General features: G+C 37.0%; 1 protein-coding gene across 1 annotated transcript in view; it reads right to left on the reverse strand.

Moving 5' to 3' along the window:
• Nucleotides 1-13470, reverse strand: part of POLD3 (DNA polymerase delta 3, accessory subunit) — a 39424-nt gene that overhangs the window by 11102 nt on the left and 14852 nt on the right. Inside the window, exons 5-10 of the mRNA XM_065882131.1 lie at nt 12225-12357; nt 7128-7392; nt 5962-6034; nt 2792-2957; nt 2142-2144; nt 365-468 (exon numbers count right to left, since the gene is read on the reverse strand). Of these exons, the coding sequence (XP_065738203.1) occupies nt 365-468; nt 2142-2144; nt 2792-2957; nt 5962-6034; nt 7128-7392; nt 12225-12357 (744 nt within the window). The remainder of the gene's footprint in view (nt 1-364; nt 469-2141; nt 2145-2791; nt 2958-5961; nt 6035-7127; nt 7393-12224; nt 12358-13470) is intronic.

The raw sequence follows: 13470 nt of genomic DNA on the forward strand, positions 1-13470 counted from the left end.
ATTGAAGCCCTAATCCCCAATATGATAGAAGTAGGAGGCGGACCTTTGGGAGATAATTAAGTCTCGAGGATAGGGCCCTCATGAATGAGATTAGAGACACAAGAAAGATGATTTCTCTCTTTGCCACAGAGGATACAGCAAGAAAGTGTCTGTCTACAAATGAGGAAGAGAGCTCTCTCACCAGGAACTGAATCAGCAGGCACCTTGATTTTGGACTTCTTAGCCTTCAGAACTGAGAGGAATAAATTCCTGTTGTTTAAGCCTCTCAGTCTATAGTATTTTTTGTTATAGCATCCCAAATTGACCGAGACAATCCCACTAGCCAAAAATTAAAATTAAAATTTGAAAAATTAGCAATGCCCACCTTCATCTTCACTGCTATCAGACTCAGGAAGTTTGATTCTTCTCCTCTTTTTCTTCATGTTTTCAGTTTCTTTTGTCTCATCATCAGATACCTCCACTTGCTTCCTGTTGCCGTTTGGGAATAATTTAAGCATGTTACACAAAATAAAAATATAAGTATTCATGTGCTACTATCAGCCTTGCTTCATAACTCATGATCTTAATTCCAGAGGGTAGAAAGTAAGAGTCGTAATAGACCCATAAGGATACTCTGCTAACTGACCACAGCTAGGTCACTTCATGGGGTAAACAGAATAAAAACTTTCTCTAGCTCTCTAAAGACCACTGTAAGCTACTTACCAGGTTATTGAAAAATTTTCCAAATTCCTTCTTACTTCCCCTACTGGCCTTTCAATCATTCAACAAGCATTAAATAAGCAGCTACTACCTACATAAAGGCTTTTTGCTAAACGCTCAGATGCAAAGATCAAGAAAATACCGTTGTTCTCAAGAAGTTCTGGCAGGAAAAATGGGTATAAATACCACTAACTATAAAATACAATGTGATAAATTTTACTGGACAAATAACCTAGATCCATCTTGACATTATTTAGCTCCTCTGTCTGGATACTCCACCACACTATTCATACAATCAACAATAATTTATCAAGGGCCTAGTGTGTGTTATAGACACAAATAAGTACAAGACATAGTTTTTACCTTCAATCTTGTTTCTTATGTAACTAAATATCAACTTATTTTTCTACCTTAAGCTAGAAAAATAACAAATTAAACACAAAATAAGTAGAAGGAAATAATAAAGAGCAGAAATCAATGAAATAGAAAATGTTAAAAGGTAAAAGTTATTTTTCAAGAAAAGATTAATAAAATTAGTAAGACTTTTACAAGACTGATAATGAGAAAAGTATACATTACCAATGTTAGGAATGAATGAAGAAATCTATAGTGATACCTACAGATTCCATAGACACTCAAAGAATAAGGCTATATATATTATAAAAATTTTTATGCCAATAAACTCAAGAACTCAGATGAAATTCCTTTAAAAACACATTCAAAATTGACCCCAAAATAATAAGAATATTTGAATAGCTCTATTTAAAGAAATCAAATTCATAATAAAAATTTTCCCACAAAGTAAACTCCAAGCCTGGGTCCACTGGTGAATTTTATCAAACTTTTAAGAAAGAAACAATACATACCTTACACAAACTCTTTTGGAAAACAGAGGAGGAGGAAACTCCTCTCAACTGATTGTATGAAATGGGCATAACTTTGATACTGAAATGTGACAAAGACATTACCAGCCAAGAAATTAACTGATTATAGCCCCCATAAATATAGATGCAAAGAATTCTTAACATAACATTAACAAATCAAATCTAGCAATATATAAAAAGGATAATACATCATGACCAAGTGGGGTTTATCTCAAGAATGCAAGGCTGGTTTAACATTTGAAAACCAGTCAGTGTAATCCACCACATTAACAGAAACACCATACGATCGCCTCAATAAATGCAGAAAAAGTATCTGTCAAAATTCAACACCTATTCATAAAACATCTCAGCAAACTAGGAATAGAAAAGACTTCCTGAATCTGGTAAAGGGCATCTACTAAAAACATACAGTTAATGTCCTACTTGGTGGTGAAATCCTGAATGCATTCCTGGCAATAACCATCAACAGCGAGTGTCGTACCCATGGTTAGAAACATTTTAATCCATCCCTATCACATGTTCCTAGGAGGTGAGGCCCACTGGACAGAGAGCTCTGACCCTCTGAAACGTCAGCATTTTGTTGATGTTTTCTAATAGCGTAGCCCCAATCTTGCCACAAAAGTCAAGTATGTCTGGGCCTATCAGTGCTGACAGTGTCCTTTAGAATTTCTTTCAACAGACTAGCTCCTACCAACTATGAGGTAGTGTCTCAAATTCCTGGATTCATTTTTAACAGCTTGTGTGCTTTTTATTTTCTTTTCTAATTACATTTTACCACTTGAAAAATAAACTCATTGATATAAAAAGAAAATAAAGAACTTTTTCTCTTAAATTTCACTGGAAACAGTAACCCCTCATTTGGCAATCTGAGGTGAAAAACAGACACAGAGACATACAATCAGGCACGCTTATGCCATGTCCACAAATATAAAATGAAGTAAAGGAGAAGACAATCAATTTAAATGCAATGGGGCCCAAAAAACTGGCTTTGGGCTCTAAATCATCTGAACTGGCTGATTCAAGTTCTGCTTCACTAGACAAGCTATGGAGCTTCTCTCTTCATTTTGGTTATGCAGCTGTAGCCCTAAGGCTATCCCTAGTAGGATTTAGTGCTCAGCTGAAAACTGCCTGCTTGTCAATAAGCCCAAAAAGACCTTCTCACCCCCAGCAGAGACACTCTTCCCCCACAAGTAACAAAATTTTCCTACCTTTTATTTTCCTTCTGCTGCATCTTAACAGGCTCTGCTTTTTTGCTAGATTTCTTCAGGCCCACAGGGGCTGCCAGCTTTGGTTCAGTGACAGACAGTGGAGGTTGCTCCACTTTTTTTTCTTCTTTCACTGCTTGTTCTGAATCCAAATTGACTTTAATTTTATCTGTAAATAAAGTATAGCAGACGACATATAACCCCATCGTGCAATATTAATCTATCATTCCTTTGACAGTTTACTAAGTGCCAGGTAATATATTAGGCACAGGGGCTAAAGGGATAAAAAACAGTCCCTGTCCTAACAGAGCTCATGGTCTAGTCAGAGAACATTTCTCCTTTCCAACTACCACTCTAGCTATAACTGTTTTTATTTCTGCCTCCTGCTAATCCCTCATTATATCACAGCCCCCAAGCCAAATGATAGTAAACGTAGCACTTAGAAAAAAATGAATACAACTTTATGAAGTACCAACATTCTCATTTGTTAGATGAGGAAATTAAGAGTCAGAGGGATTAAAAGATGTTTCCCAAGAGTATGCAGCTTATGAATTCTGAAAACAGAAAAGCATCTCCTTTGTATACGCAAAAAATATGAAACACCTTTTTAAGCAAAGAATGATAACAGATGATGACTTTTTAATTTTGTCACCAATAATTTTTTGAAATATATAAAGCATTAAGGTTTTTGTTACTGAAACAGAATTCATATCATAAAATTTACCCTTTTCAAGTGTACAATTCAGTGGTTTTTAATTGCAACACCACCATCCAACTTTAGAACATTTCATCACCCCTAAAAGAAGCCCTGTACCCATTAGCCATGACTCTCCAACTCATCCCTTAACAACCACTAATATACTTTCTGTCTCTATAGATTTGCCTATTCTGAACATTTTGTGTAAATGGAATCATATAACATGTGGCCTTCTGTGTTTGGCTTCATTTATTTTGCATAACATTTCAAGGTTCATCCATGTTGTAGCATGTATCAGTATTTCATTCCTTTTCATGGCTGAAAAATATTCCATCATATGGATACATCACATATCATTTAACCATTCATCACATGATAGACCTTCTTGGTTATTATGAATAATGCTGCTATGAACATTTGTACAAGTTTTTGTGTGGACACACAGTTTTAATTCACTTGAGTAGATACCTAGGAGTGGAAGTGCTGGGTAAATACGTTTAATTTTTTGAAGCACTGCCACACTGTTTTCAAAGTGAGCACATCATTTTACATTCCCTACAGCAATGTATGAGGGTTCAATTTCTCCACATTCTTGCTAACACTTGTTATTGTCTGGCATCTAGTTTTAAATGGTTCAAATACCAACAATCAACTCTTCATCCAGCTCTCAAGCTTCATTTTCATTGCACTGATCTTGTCATGTGTCAAATACAATAAAAACATTCATAATTTTACTCTAAACATTAAGCCTTGAAAAAAACATCTGTTAAATAAATCAGCTTTGTAAGCCATTCTTTTAATTAAGTGAATATTTCATTCCTTTATTTTATCCAGGTTTCCCCCCTCCCTCTATTACATTCTATCATAATATCCTGTTACTCTCTGCCTAGCTATTACAATCATTAAGTATTTTATTTTTTCTGTATTTATTTGTCTTTCTATTCCAGTAGAATATAAGGGCCATGAGGACATTTTCTGCATTGTATCACTAGTGCATAATAGTGCCAAGCATGTAGTAGGTGCTCAATAAATATTTGCTAAATAAACACATGAATAAATAAATGTATACTTCTGTTTGACTTTTACAATTTGCAGTCATGTTTTATGTATTTTAGAAATAATAGTAATTTTAAAATTCACTGGCTTTTAAGGTTACAAACATATTAAAAACAACAACAACAAATAAACATGTGGGCCCCATCAAAGTTGCCAAGAAACCACATAATCTGATTGGGTATAGTGGACTAGCACCAGCCGTGCAGGCCAGTGACATTAGCATGACATATTTTCACAGAAGTAGGGAGCCCTCCTCATGCACTGTGCCTGCAGTAATACAATCATGCCTCCCAATAACCTGAAAGTAGCAAATTTTCAATATTTTTTCAGAACATAAAAATGTTCTCTGATAGCATTTTTTTTGTGTGTGCAAGCCAAAATTTTTTTTTAATTTTTATTTATTTATTTATGGCTGTGTGGGTCTTTGTTTCTGTGCGAGGGCTTTCTCTAGTTGTGGCAAGTGGGGGCCACTTTTCATTGCAGTGCGCAGGCCTCTCTTGTTGCGGAGCACAGGCTCCAGACGCGCAGACTCAGTAATTGTGGCTCACGGGCCCAGTTGCTCCGTGGCATGTGCGATCTTTCCAGACCAGGGCTCGAACCCGTGTCCCCTGCATTGGCAGGCAGATTCTCAACCACTGCACCACCAGGGAAGCCCTCTGATAGCTTTTATGGCTAATAAAAAAAACTATTATCCCAATCTGTCCCCTAACTACCATTTTGACCATCACAGAAAAGCAGATTTCTGACTAATTTTACTTGCATAGGCATGTAACAAAACTGCTTCCCACAAAATCTTTGTAAAGTGCTATGCTCCAAGAAGTGTGCCATAATTATCCTGCAACTCCTGCATTGTTCCTGGTGTTCTAGCCACATACCCCCGGGGGATGTGTACTTGATATGAGAAGTACAAAAATATGTAGTTATCGGTTCTTTCTATATGAAAAAATCCTCATATATATATATATATATTTTTTTTTTTTACATCTTTATTGGAGTATAATTGCTTTACAATGGTTAAATATATTTTTTTAAATAAAGGAGATTTGCTTTCTCATAAAGTAAATATTTATAAATGGCCATTATAAATAAACTTCTCTTTTATTTTAACACCCATTTTCAAGAACACTATAAAACAAATATTTAATTCTCTTTTCAAGGCAGGAAGTAAAAATAGAAATAAGTAAACTACCCTCCAGGATATCTCGACTGAACCCAGCTCACCCATAAAATCTATTGTTCCAGTTGGTTATATTCATCAACATATAGATCTGTATACTACAAGTTTATGTTAGGATGCGGGAATGCCACATGGTAGTGTGTTAGATAGGTTAAAAACTGGACAAGGTGGCTTTCACCTCAGATATAATGTTATTACATTAACATTCATATATTAGTCAAAGGAAGGTAAGAACATGCTTACTCATAGCAGCTTTTCCAAAAAAATTGCTTATCGCATTCCCTTTCCCTGTTGGCTTGTTGCCTACCGAAGATGCCTAAAAGCATAGAAAAACAAAACACACATGATTTTTTTTTCTAATGTTTAGGCTGTTCTTCAAGTAGCAGTCAAAAAATCTCTTCAATAGAAAAGCACACTCTCATGATCATACAGTCTCTATATTATTATGCTAAAACGTGTAGGCACTAGATATAAGAACAAATCCAGACCAGATTGTATTTGGTGTTAATCGCCAAAGCTTAGTTTTCCCCGGTTTTTATAAAATTATTATTTATGAATATGTCTAAACTTCTTTAGAGTACATTTAAAAACTACTTAGTTTGACAGAATTAAAACACATCAGAGGCAACATGGTACAAAATGGGGAAAAACCTCCAAAACATTACATTTGTAATCATCCTAATTGGAATGCTAAATGCTGATTCCACCACCTAATAGCAATATGACATCCAAATTACTTAGCAAGATGATAATGATAATGTCTCCCTCACAGAAGCGATAAGAGGATTGAAGCAAAGACCAAACTATTGGCACTCAGTAGGAGTCCTATAATTGTCACTGCTTTCCCTCTCCCTCTCCTCTCCTTTCCCAAAGTGGAAGCTTTAAAATGACAATAATGATAATAATAATAATGGCAATAATTATGCTTTTCTAGATTATTTTTAATAGTATGAGACTTTTCTTAAGTCAACGCACTTAAGTTAGTTGAGATGACTGAACAATAAAAAACTAAGGAAAGGGATGAAAGAAAAAAACAAGAAAAATTCATTAAATAGAATGAGAATGTTAAATACACTGGCAAAGCCCAAAATATAGATGTTCCCAAATAACATACTGCTAATATACAATTCTTTGCATTATTTCAACTGGGTCTCACAATAATCTTATGATGTGTACAGGGCAGGCATTACATTTTACAGGAGAATCTGAGGTTTGGTGAGAAGCATTATCGAAAGAAAAAGGACTACTTCAGGTGAGAGTATCAAGAACTAAAGGATTTACACTAAAGCAGAAAAAACAGAACTAAATATCAGAACCTTAAATAATTAAACTACTACCACTGGAATTATTAAATGCTTTTCTAGTTACCCATTCTGAGCTGTAAAAGCATATTTTTAAAGAAGACTTACATTCGTTACTTCTTTAGCCTCTGTTTTGGTTTCCTTGTTGGCATCTTGGGTTTTAGAAGCAGCTTTAGAAGCAAACATGCCCATGATTCCTTTGGGCTGCTGGGAACTCTGTTTGGGGATAGGTGGGCCATGACCATTGGTGGTCAACTCATTACTAGCTTGTGGCTCAGGTGATACCGGAAGATCTGACTGCTCAAACTTTTCAAAAGATGAGGATTCAGCAGGAGCTCTAGGGACGGCAGCTGCACACTGGATGGCACTAAACCTGAGGACAGAAATGTTACATTAAATTAATTGATGTCAACATCAAACCTTATTTTTAAACTCTTGTTTCTTCCCCACAATACTTTCTAACCCTAATACTGTAAAATAAGAAAATTTTAGAACTAGAATGGATTTTATTTTATTTTTTTTATTTTTTAACATCTTTATTGGGTAGAATGGATTTTAGAAATTAGTTTGTGCAACAAGTACTGGAGAGGAGTGAGTGAAGTCCTAGATTATACATCTTGTTAGTAATAAAACTAAGATTGGAAGGTGTCTTCTACCAAGCCATATGGGTATTTTTGCTTTTTTGAAAAAAGCATCCTAATTCAAAATAGTAAGAATACACCAAACAATAATAAAACATTAGTAATTTCACCATCTTTGGTAAACCAAATGGTTATCTCTTGTTTTTAAAGACCTTCAACATATAGGGCTAGCAATACCATAAATACTGACTGAATCAAAATTAAGAGCTTTAAATATTAACAAATTTCCTGGCAACTCTCCTGGCCAGATGGATCATGCTTTAAAACATGGAACAAGCTGGGAACAGAGCCACTGGCTTCTATAACCTGTGGTCCTTTAAAGTCACTTATTTAATAATTTATAATAATCCCAACTAAGAGCACCAGACAAGTATGCCCATAGCCAAGTGAAGAAATTTGGAACAATTTGCATGACGTATTAAAGGGAACATTCATCTCTTCTTCTCTAATAATTGTAAATGCGCCTGTTTCACAAAAATCCATAATGTAATGTTCTACATTGTGAATGGGTAACTGATCCAGCCTTGTCTAACAGTTGTACTTAAAGCAAAGTTTTCCAACGTTTCCTAACAAAGAAGAACATTTTATTTCCCTCAGTCTTTTGCTTATTGAGGGTAGGTAAGAGCTCCTTGAAGGTAAGTATATTATTCACCTTTTATATTTCAGGCACCCAGTATAAGACCTGGCACAGGAAAATACAGGTTGAAAGAAAGATTATTTAAGTCACTGAAAGTGAGGCTTCTGGCTTCTCTCCTTTCTTTAGTGTATCATCTCAACTTGGGGTGGGAGAAGATGGAGGTTAAGAAACTATGTGGTGATAGCAATTATCTTACAGATCAACCAGGCACAACTCTGAGATTAACTGGCCTAAAATAAAAAATCCCTGATAATATCACTTAATTTCTGAAGTAACTTTAGGCTGAACAGCCCTGAGCTAGAGTCCACAGCTCCAAAAACCTTCCACTGATTTATTACAGTCCACATAGAAAACTCCACATTAACACAAATATTTTGTGCATCAGAGTTAAGAACAGACGGAAATCATTTCCTTTCACTCACCACTCTTCCTCTCTGGCCCTGCAGTGCTTCCATGTACAGGGAAAGAGAGCAATGTTTTATTTCATTGTCAACATCTAAAGTTGGCCCCGAGACAACTCTTTCTCCATTCGGTCTACATTCCACACCTTAGGGTCAGGACCAGGAATTGGCAATGAGGAAGAGACCAGGTTAGGCTGGGAACATGTCCGAAGAGAGAAGAATCTGCTCAATCTAAAATTTCAACTTTCTTCCTATCACAACACTTCTTAAAACACATGAAACAATGTGTCAGATCTCAGTTGGCCCATGATTCTCAGGACCAAATACAAACTTCTTTACTGGAGATAAATTCCTCACATTTCTACCGAGGATACTTTAAGTATTTAAGTAAAGTTTCATTAAAGTGCTTCCTACTATCACATTTGTACTTGCCATGTTTATCTTAGCGGTCCCTATGCAAATTTCATTGTGGACTTTTGAGTCACTTTTATTCTTGTTTGCTTACTTACTAGATACAACAGAATTGATTTTTAGAGTTTGACATACCACTAGATTTTAATACAGATTATTTTTGAAATCTAATAATACAACTTACATAAACATATCTGGGTGTTAATGTTTTCTTATAATCCTTCCCTAAAAGACACCAGACATAAATTACTCTTTAGCTGTATATTCATTATTTATCTAATAAATATTTGTGTGTCTATTATACTCAAGGTTTTGAGCTGAAGGAAAAAAAAGAACCAATGTCTACCATTAATTCACTCAACAATTATTTACTTTATGCTTACCATTTGCCAGGCACCATTTTGGGTATACAGTCGTTAACAAAATAGACATGATCCCTATGCTCATGGAACTTACAGAAATTTTTTTTGGCAATCCTATACCTATTTCTCCTCAAGGACCCAACTTTATCAGTTATCCCATCCCCCCCGAGTATCTTTAACCATTTCTTCTTTTTATAGCTCTTTCCTAATAATACAAGTTCAAGGCATTCTCAACTTTAAAAACGTATAGGGCTTCCCTGGTGGCGCAGTGGTTGGGAGTCCGCCTGCCGATGCAGGGGACACGGGTTTGTGTCCTGGTCCGGGAGATCCCACACGCCACGGAGCGGCTGGGCCCGTGAGCCATGGCGGCTGAGCCTGTGCGTCCGGAGCCTGTGCTCCACAACGGGAGAGGCCACAACAGTTAGAGGCCTGCGTACCGCAAAAAATAAATAAATAAATAAATATGTACATATATCCTCCCTGAGCCTCAATTCCTCTGTAGCAGGTTACCTCTTTTTCCTCCATCTTACCGTCAAATTTCCTGGAAAGTTGTCCCTATCTGCTGTCTCACTTCCTTATATCCTGACCTACCCAGTTGACCAGAAGCTGGTTGCTCCACTGGAACTGCTCTTACTAAGGCCATCACTTTTCAGTTCCTGTTTTACTCAGCTTCTCAGCAAGGTTTGATATTGTCAACCAGTCCCTCCTTCTTGAAACTCTCTTCTTAGTTTTTAGAACTCCAGACACTCTCATGATTTTCCTCTTATCTCTGGCTGCTCCCTCTTAGGTCCCTCTTTTCTGCCCACCCCTTAAAAAACAGCTGTCACTTAAATAGTGCTTACTGTGTGCCAAGCACTGTTCTAAGTGCTTTACATATATTAATTCATTTAATCCTCTACAACCCTGAGGCTGATACTAATTTTATTAGTTTCATTTCACTGATGAGGAAACTCAAGCAGAGAGATTAAATAATTTGCCCAAGGGGTTACACAGCTAGTAACTGTGGCTAGAGTTTAATAACTTTCTGCCCTTCTTTCAGTCTATGCATTCTCTCTGCATGACTGTATCTACTGCTGTAGCCCAATTAATTATCTATTTTCTCTGATTCCAAAATCTCTCTCTTTACCCTCAGATTTCTCTCCTTAGCTCTAGACTCCCCTATCTATTGCAAAGGACACCTCCACTTGGACTCCCCAAGTTGGGTACTAAAACTCAACATGTCCAAAGCCAATTCATCATTTTTCCCTTCTCCCAAAGCCTGCTCCTCCTCATATGTTCCTCTTCTTAATGATGGTACCATTATCCATCCAGCAATTCAAGCCAGAAACATGGCCATCATCCTTAACACCATGAACCCCGCCCCCATCCCCACCATACATACTCTCCTGGTCCCTAACCACTACCACACCATCCAGGTTTTGATGGTATGGCCCTTTAACCTCTGTACCTCTCCATTTCCAACACCACTACTATGCGTCAGGTAACTATCATCTCCACCATGAATCACTGCAACAGTTCTCCTTCCTGATGGCCTTGCCTTCAGATTATTCCCTTCAGATCCATTTTCACCATGATAGAGTGATATTTTTATGATGCAATTCTGATCGTTTCAATCATCTGCTTCAAAATCTTCAGTGGCTCCCCTGTGCCCTTGGAATAAAGTCTCAACTCTTTATCCTAGTAGTCAAGCATAGAGTCTGATTCCTTGCATCATTATTTTCTGCCTCTCACTCTAATTTCCAGCCATAGAAAACTACTGCGGTTCTGCACGAGCACCACGTGTTCTCTCAGCCTTGTCCTTACTCTCCCACTTCCCTCTGACTGGCTCCTTCTACTAGGCCTTCAGGCCTCAACTTCAATGCCGTACCCTTCAAGAAGCCACCTCTGTCTCGACTCCTCACTCCACCCCAACCAAAAAGGGGGGATGAGTGTCCCCCAATATCCTCCCACACTCTTATTCATATTGTAGCACTGTCACACTATACTGTAATTGCCTCCCATAGGATCATCAAGCAGGTAATGGATCATATTCACTCTATAGTATGTGGCATGTCACAAGTACTCATCAGATCTTCGTTGAATTAATTCAAATTATTCTGCTTAGTACCTATCAAAGTAGTAGGTGTTCACTATATTTCTGGGGATCTGGCCTGAACCTTCCATACAAAGTAGGCGTTTGACCAAAGCTCAAAAGAGTTTAAGTAACTTGTCCAAAGCTCCTGGGCCATGAGCAACAAAGCCAAAAATCAAGCCCATGACCATCAATTTCCAAAACCCATGTGCATTATAGTCCACCTCCTCCCTGTGCTGTGAAAGATACAAAAGATGAACAAGATCTGATCCTGGCTGTGGAAGATCAACTGATTTTGGATGGAAGGTAGAGGAATATTAAGTTAGGAATAGTTTTTTGAAGGATAACATTTGAACTGGCTCTTGACAGACGCGTAGGATTTAGACAAGCAGAGACTGGGGTAAAGGAGTAATGAGGGGGCCCAACAAACAACATTTCTGGTAGTAGTGACAGGATAAATACATGAGAAATAGATTTATGGGGAGTCTACTGAGGTTTTCAGTATGGGTTGTAGCTGCTATTTTTCACCTTATGATGCACTAATAAAACCAGGCATGTGTCTTACTGCAAGATAAATGAGGTTTTACTAGACTTGGCGTTCACTCTTAAGAGGCAGCCACTGTGTAAACATCTTACAAAATCAATTCGTAAAGAAGCCCACAAGAAACATTAAGGAGCTCACTTGCTGCAGTTCTGCAAGTTGCTTTTAAGGATGTCATAGTCGGTATTGAACAGAGGCCCACTGTCCTTTAGCATGGCTTTCTGGATGCTGTACACATGTACACTGGCAGTCACAGCTAGCTTGGACTTCACTGCTACAAGTCAACAGGAAAAGAGGTCTGTTAATACACAAACTTCATAGCATGTGGGGAGTTTAACAAGAAACCCTTCTGCATTAAAACCATTTGTAATCTGTGGTGGTCCAAAAAGCTCTAAAAGGCCAAACAGTATTATATACAGTATGATATCAACTCTTCTGTCTGTGACAAGGACATTATGAAAGGTAGGTGGTGGTGAGTCAGTTCTAAGTACAGTACTGTGAAGGTATCACTCATCCAGTGGACACCCAGTAAATATTAATGAATAATTGATGATACTATGATGTGTTTTTTTTTCCCCCCAGTCAGGGGAGAATCTTATACTCTAGCATATAAACATAGCAACTGAGGAATAAGTAATTTCTGAGAAGTCTCGCTTATATAATTCAACTTTAGTTTACAAAAAGAAACTCTATATAACAAAAATACTACTAACCAGATGAGTCTGCAGAGGAAATACAGAAAAGAACATCATAAGAACAAATTTTAGGTTCCATGAAGGAAGGGACCATGCCTAACTTGTTCCAAGTCTCTAGTGCCTAGCACAGAGCTTGACACAGAGTAGATACTCACCATGTATCTACTGAATGAATAAATCTACCACTGTGGGAATTCAGAAAGAAAATATTGGACATTTCCGCCATTTTGAATACCTCAAAGTTAATTTATAAGAAAACAACTCCACTGGTAGGCATCTTTATATACAAAGTACAACACTGCAGGTTTTGTCTTGAGACATAATCCAAGATCATGTGGCTGACTACTACCAAATTCCTTTGAATTGGGTATTAAAAAATAGAACAGTAGCATTAATAGTCTTGAAATGGGTAGACAAATTTAATTTAGAAGTTATACTAAGTTCTTCTGACTTCAGAAAAGCATTCTTTAATTTTCTTCCTAAAAAAACTGTTATGGAATACAACACAATATTTAGAGACCATTGTCTTTTGACAGTTGATGAGGTGTTCCATATGGTATTCATAATAGTTTTTTACATGTCTGTCACAGTTTTGAAATCGCATGATAAAAGCGCTTTATTAATGTCAGCAGCCATTGGCCTTAAAAATGGGAAATTAGTGTAGTATCATATTTTAACATGTTTCAGAAATT

This window comes from Phocoena phocoena, chromosome 8 (genome assembly GCF_963924675.1).
Source record: "Phocoena phocoena chromosome 8, mPhoPho1.1, whole genome shotgun sequence".
NCBI classification, from domain to species: domain Eukaryota; kingdom Metazoa; phylum Chordata; class Mammalia; order Artiodactyla; family Phocoenidae; genus Phocoena; species Phocoena phocoena.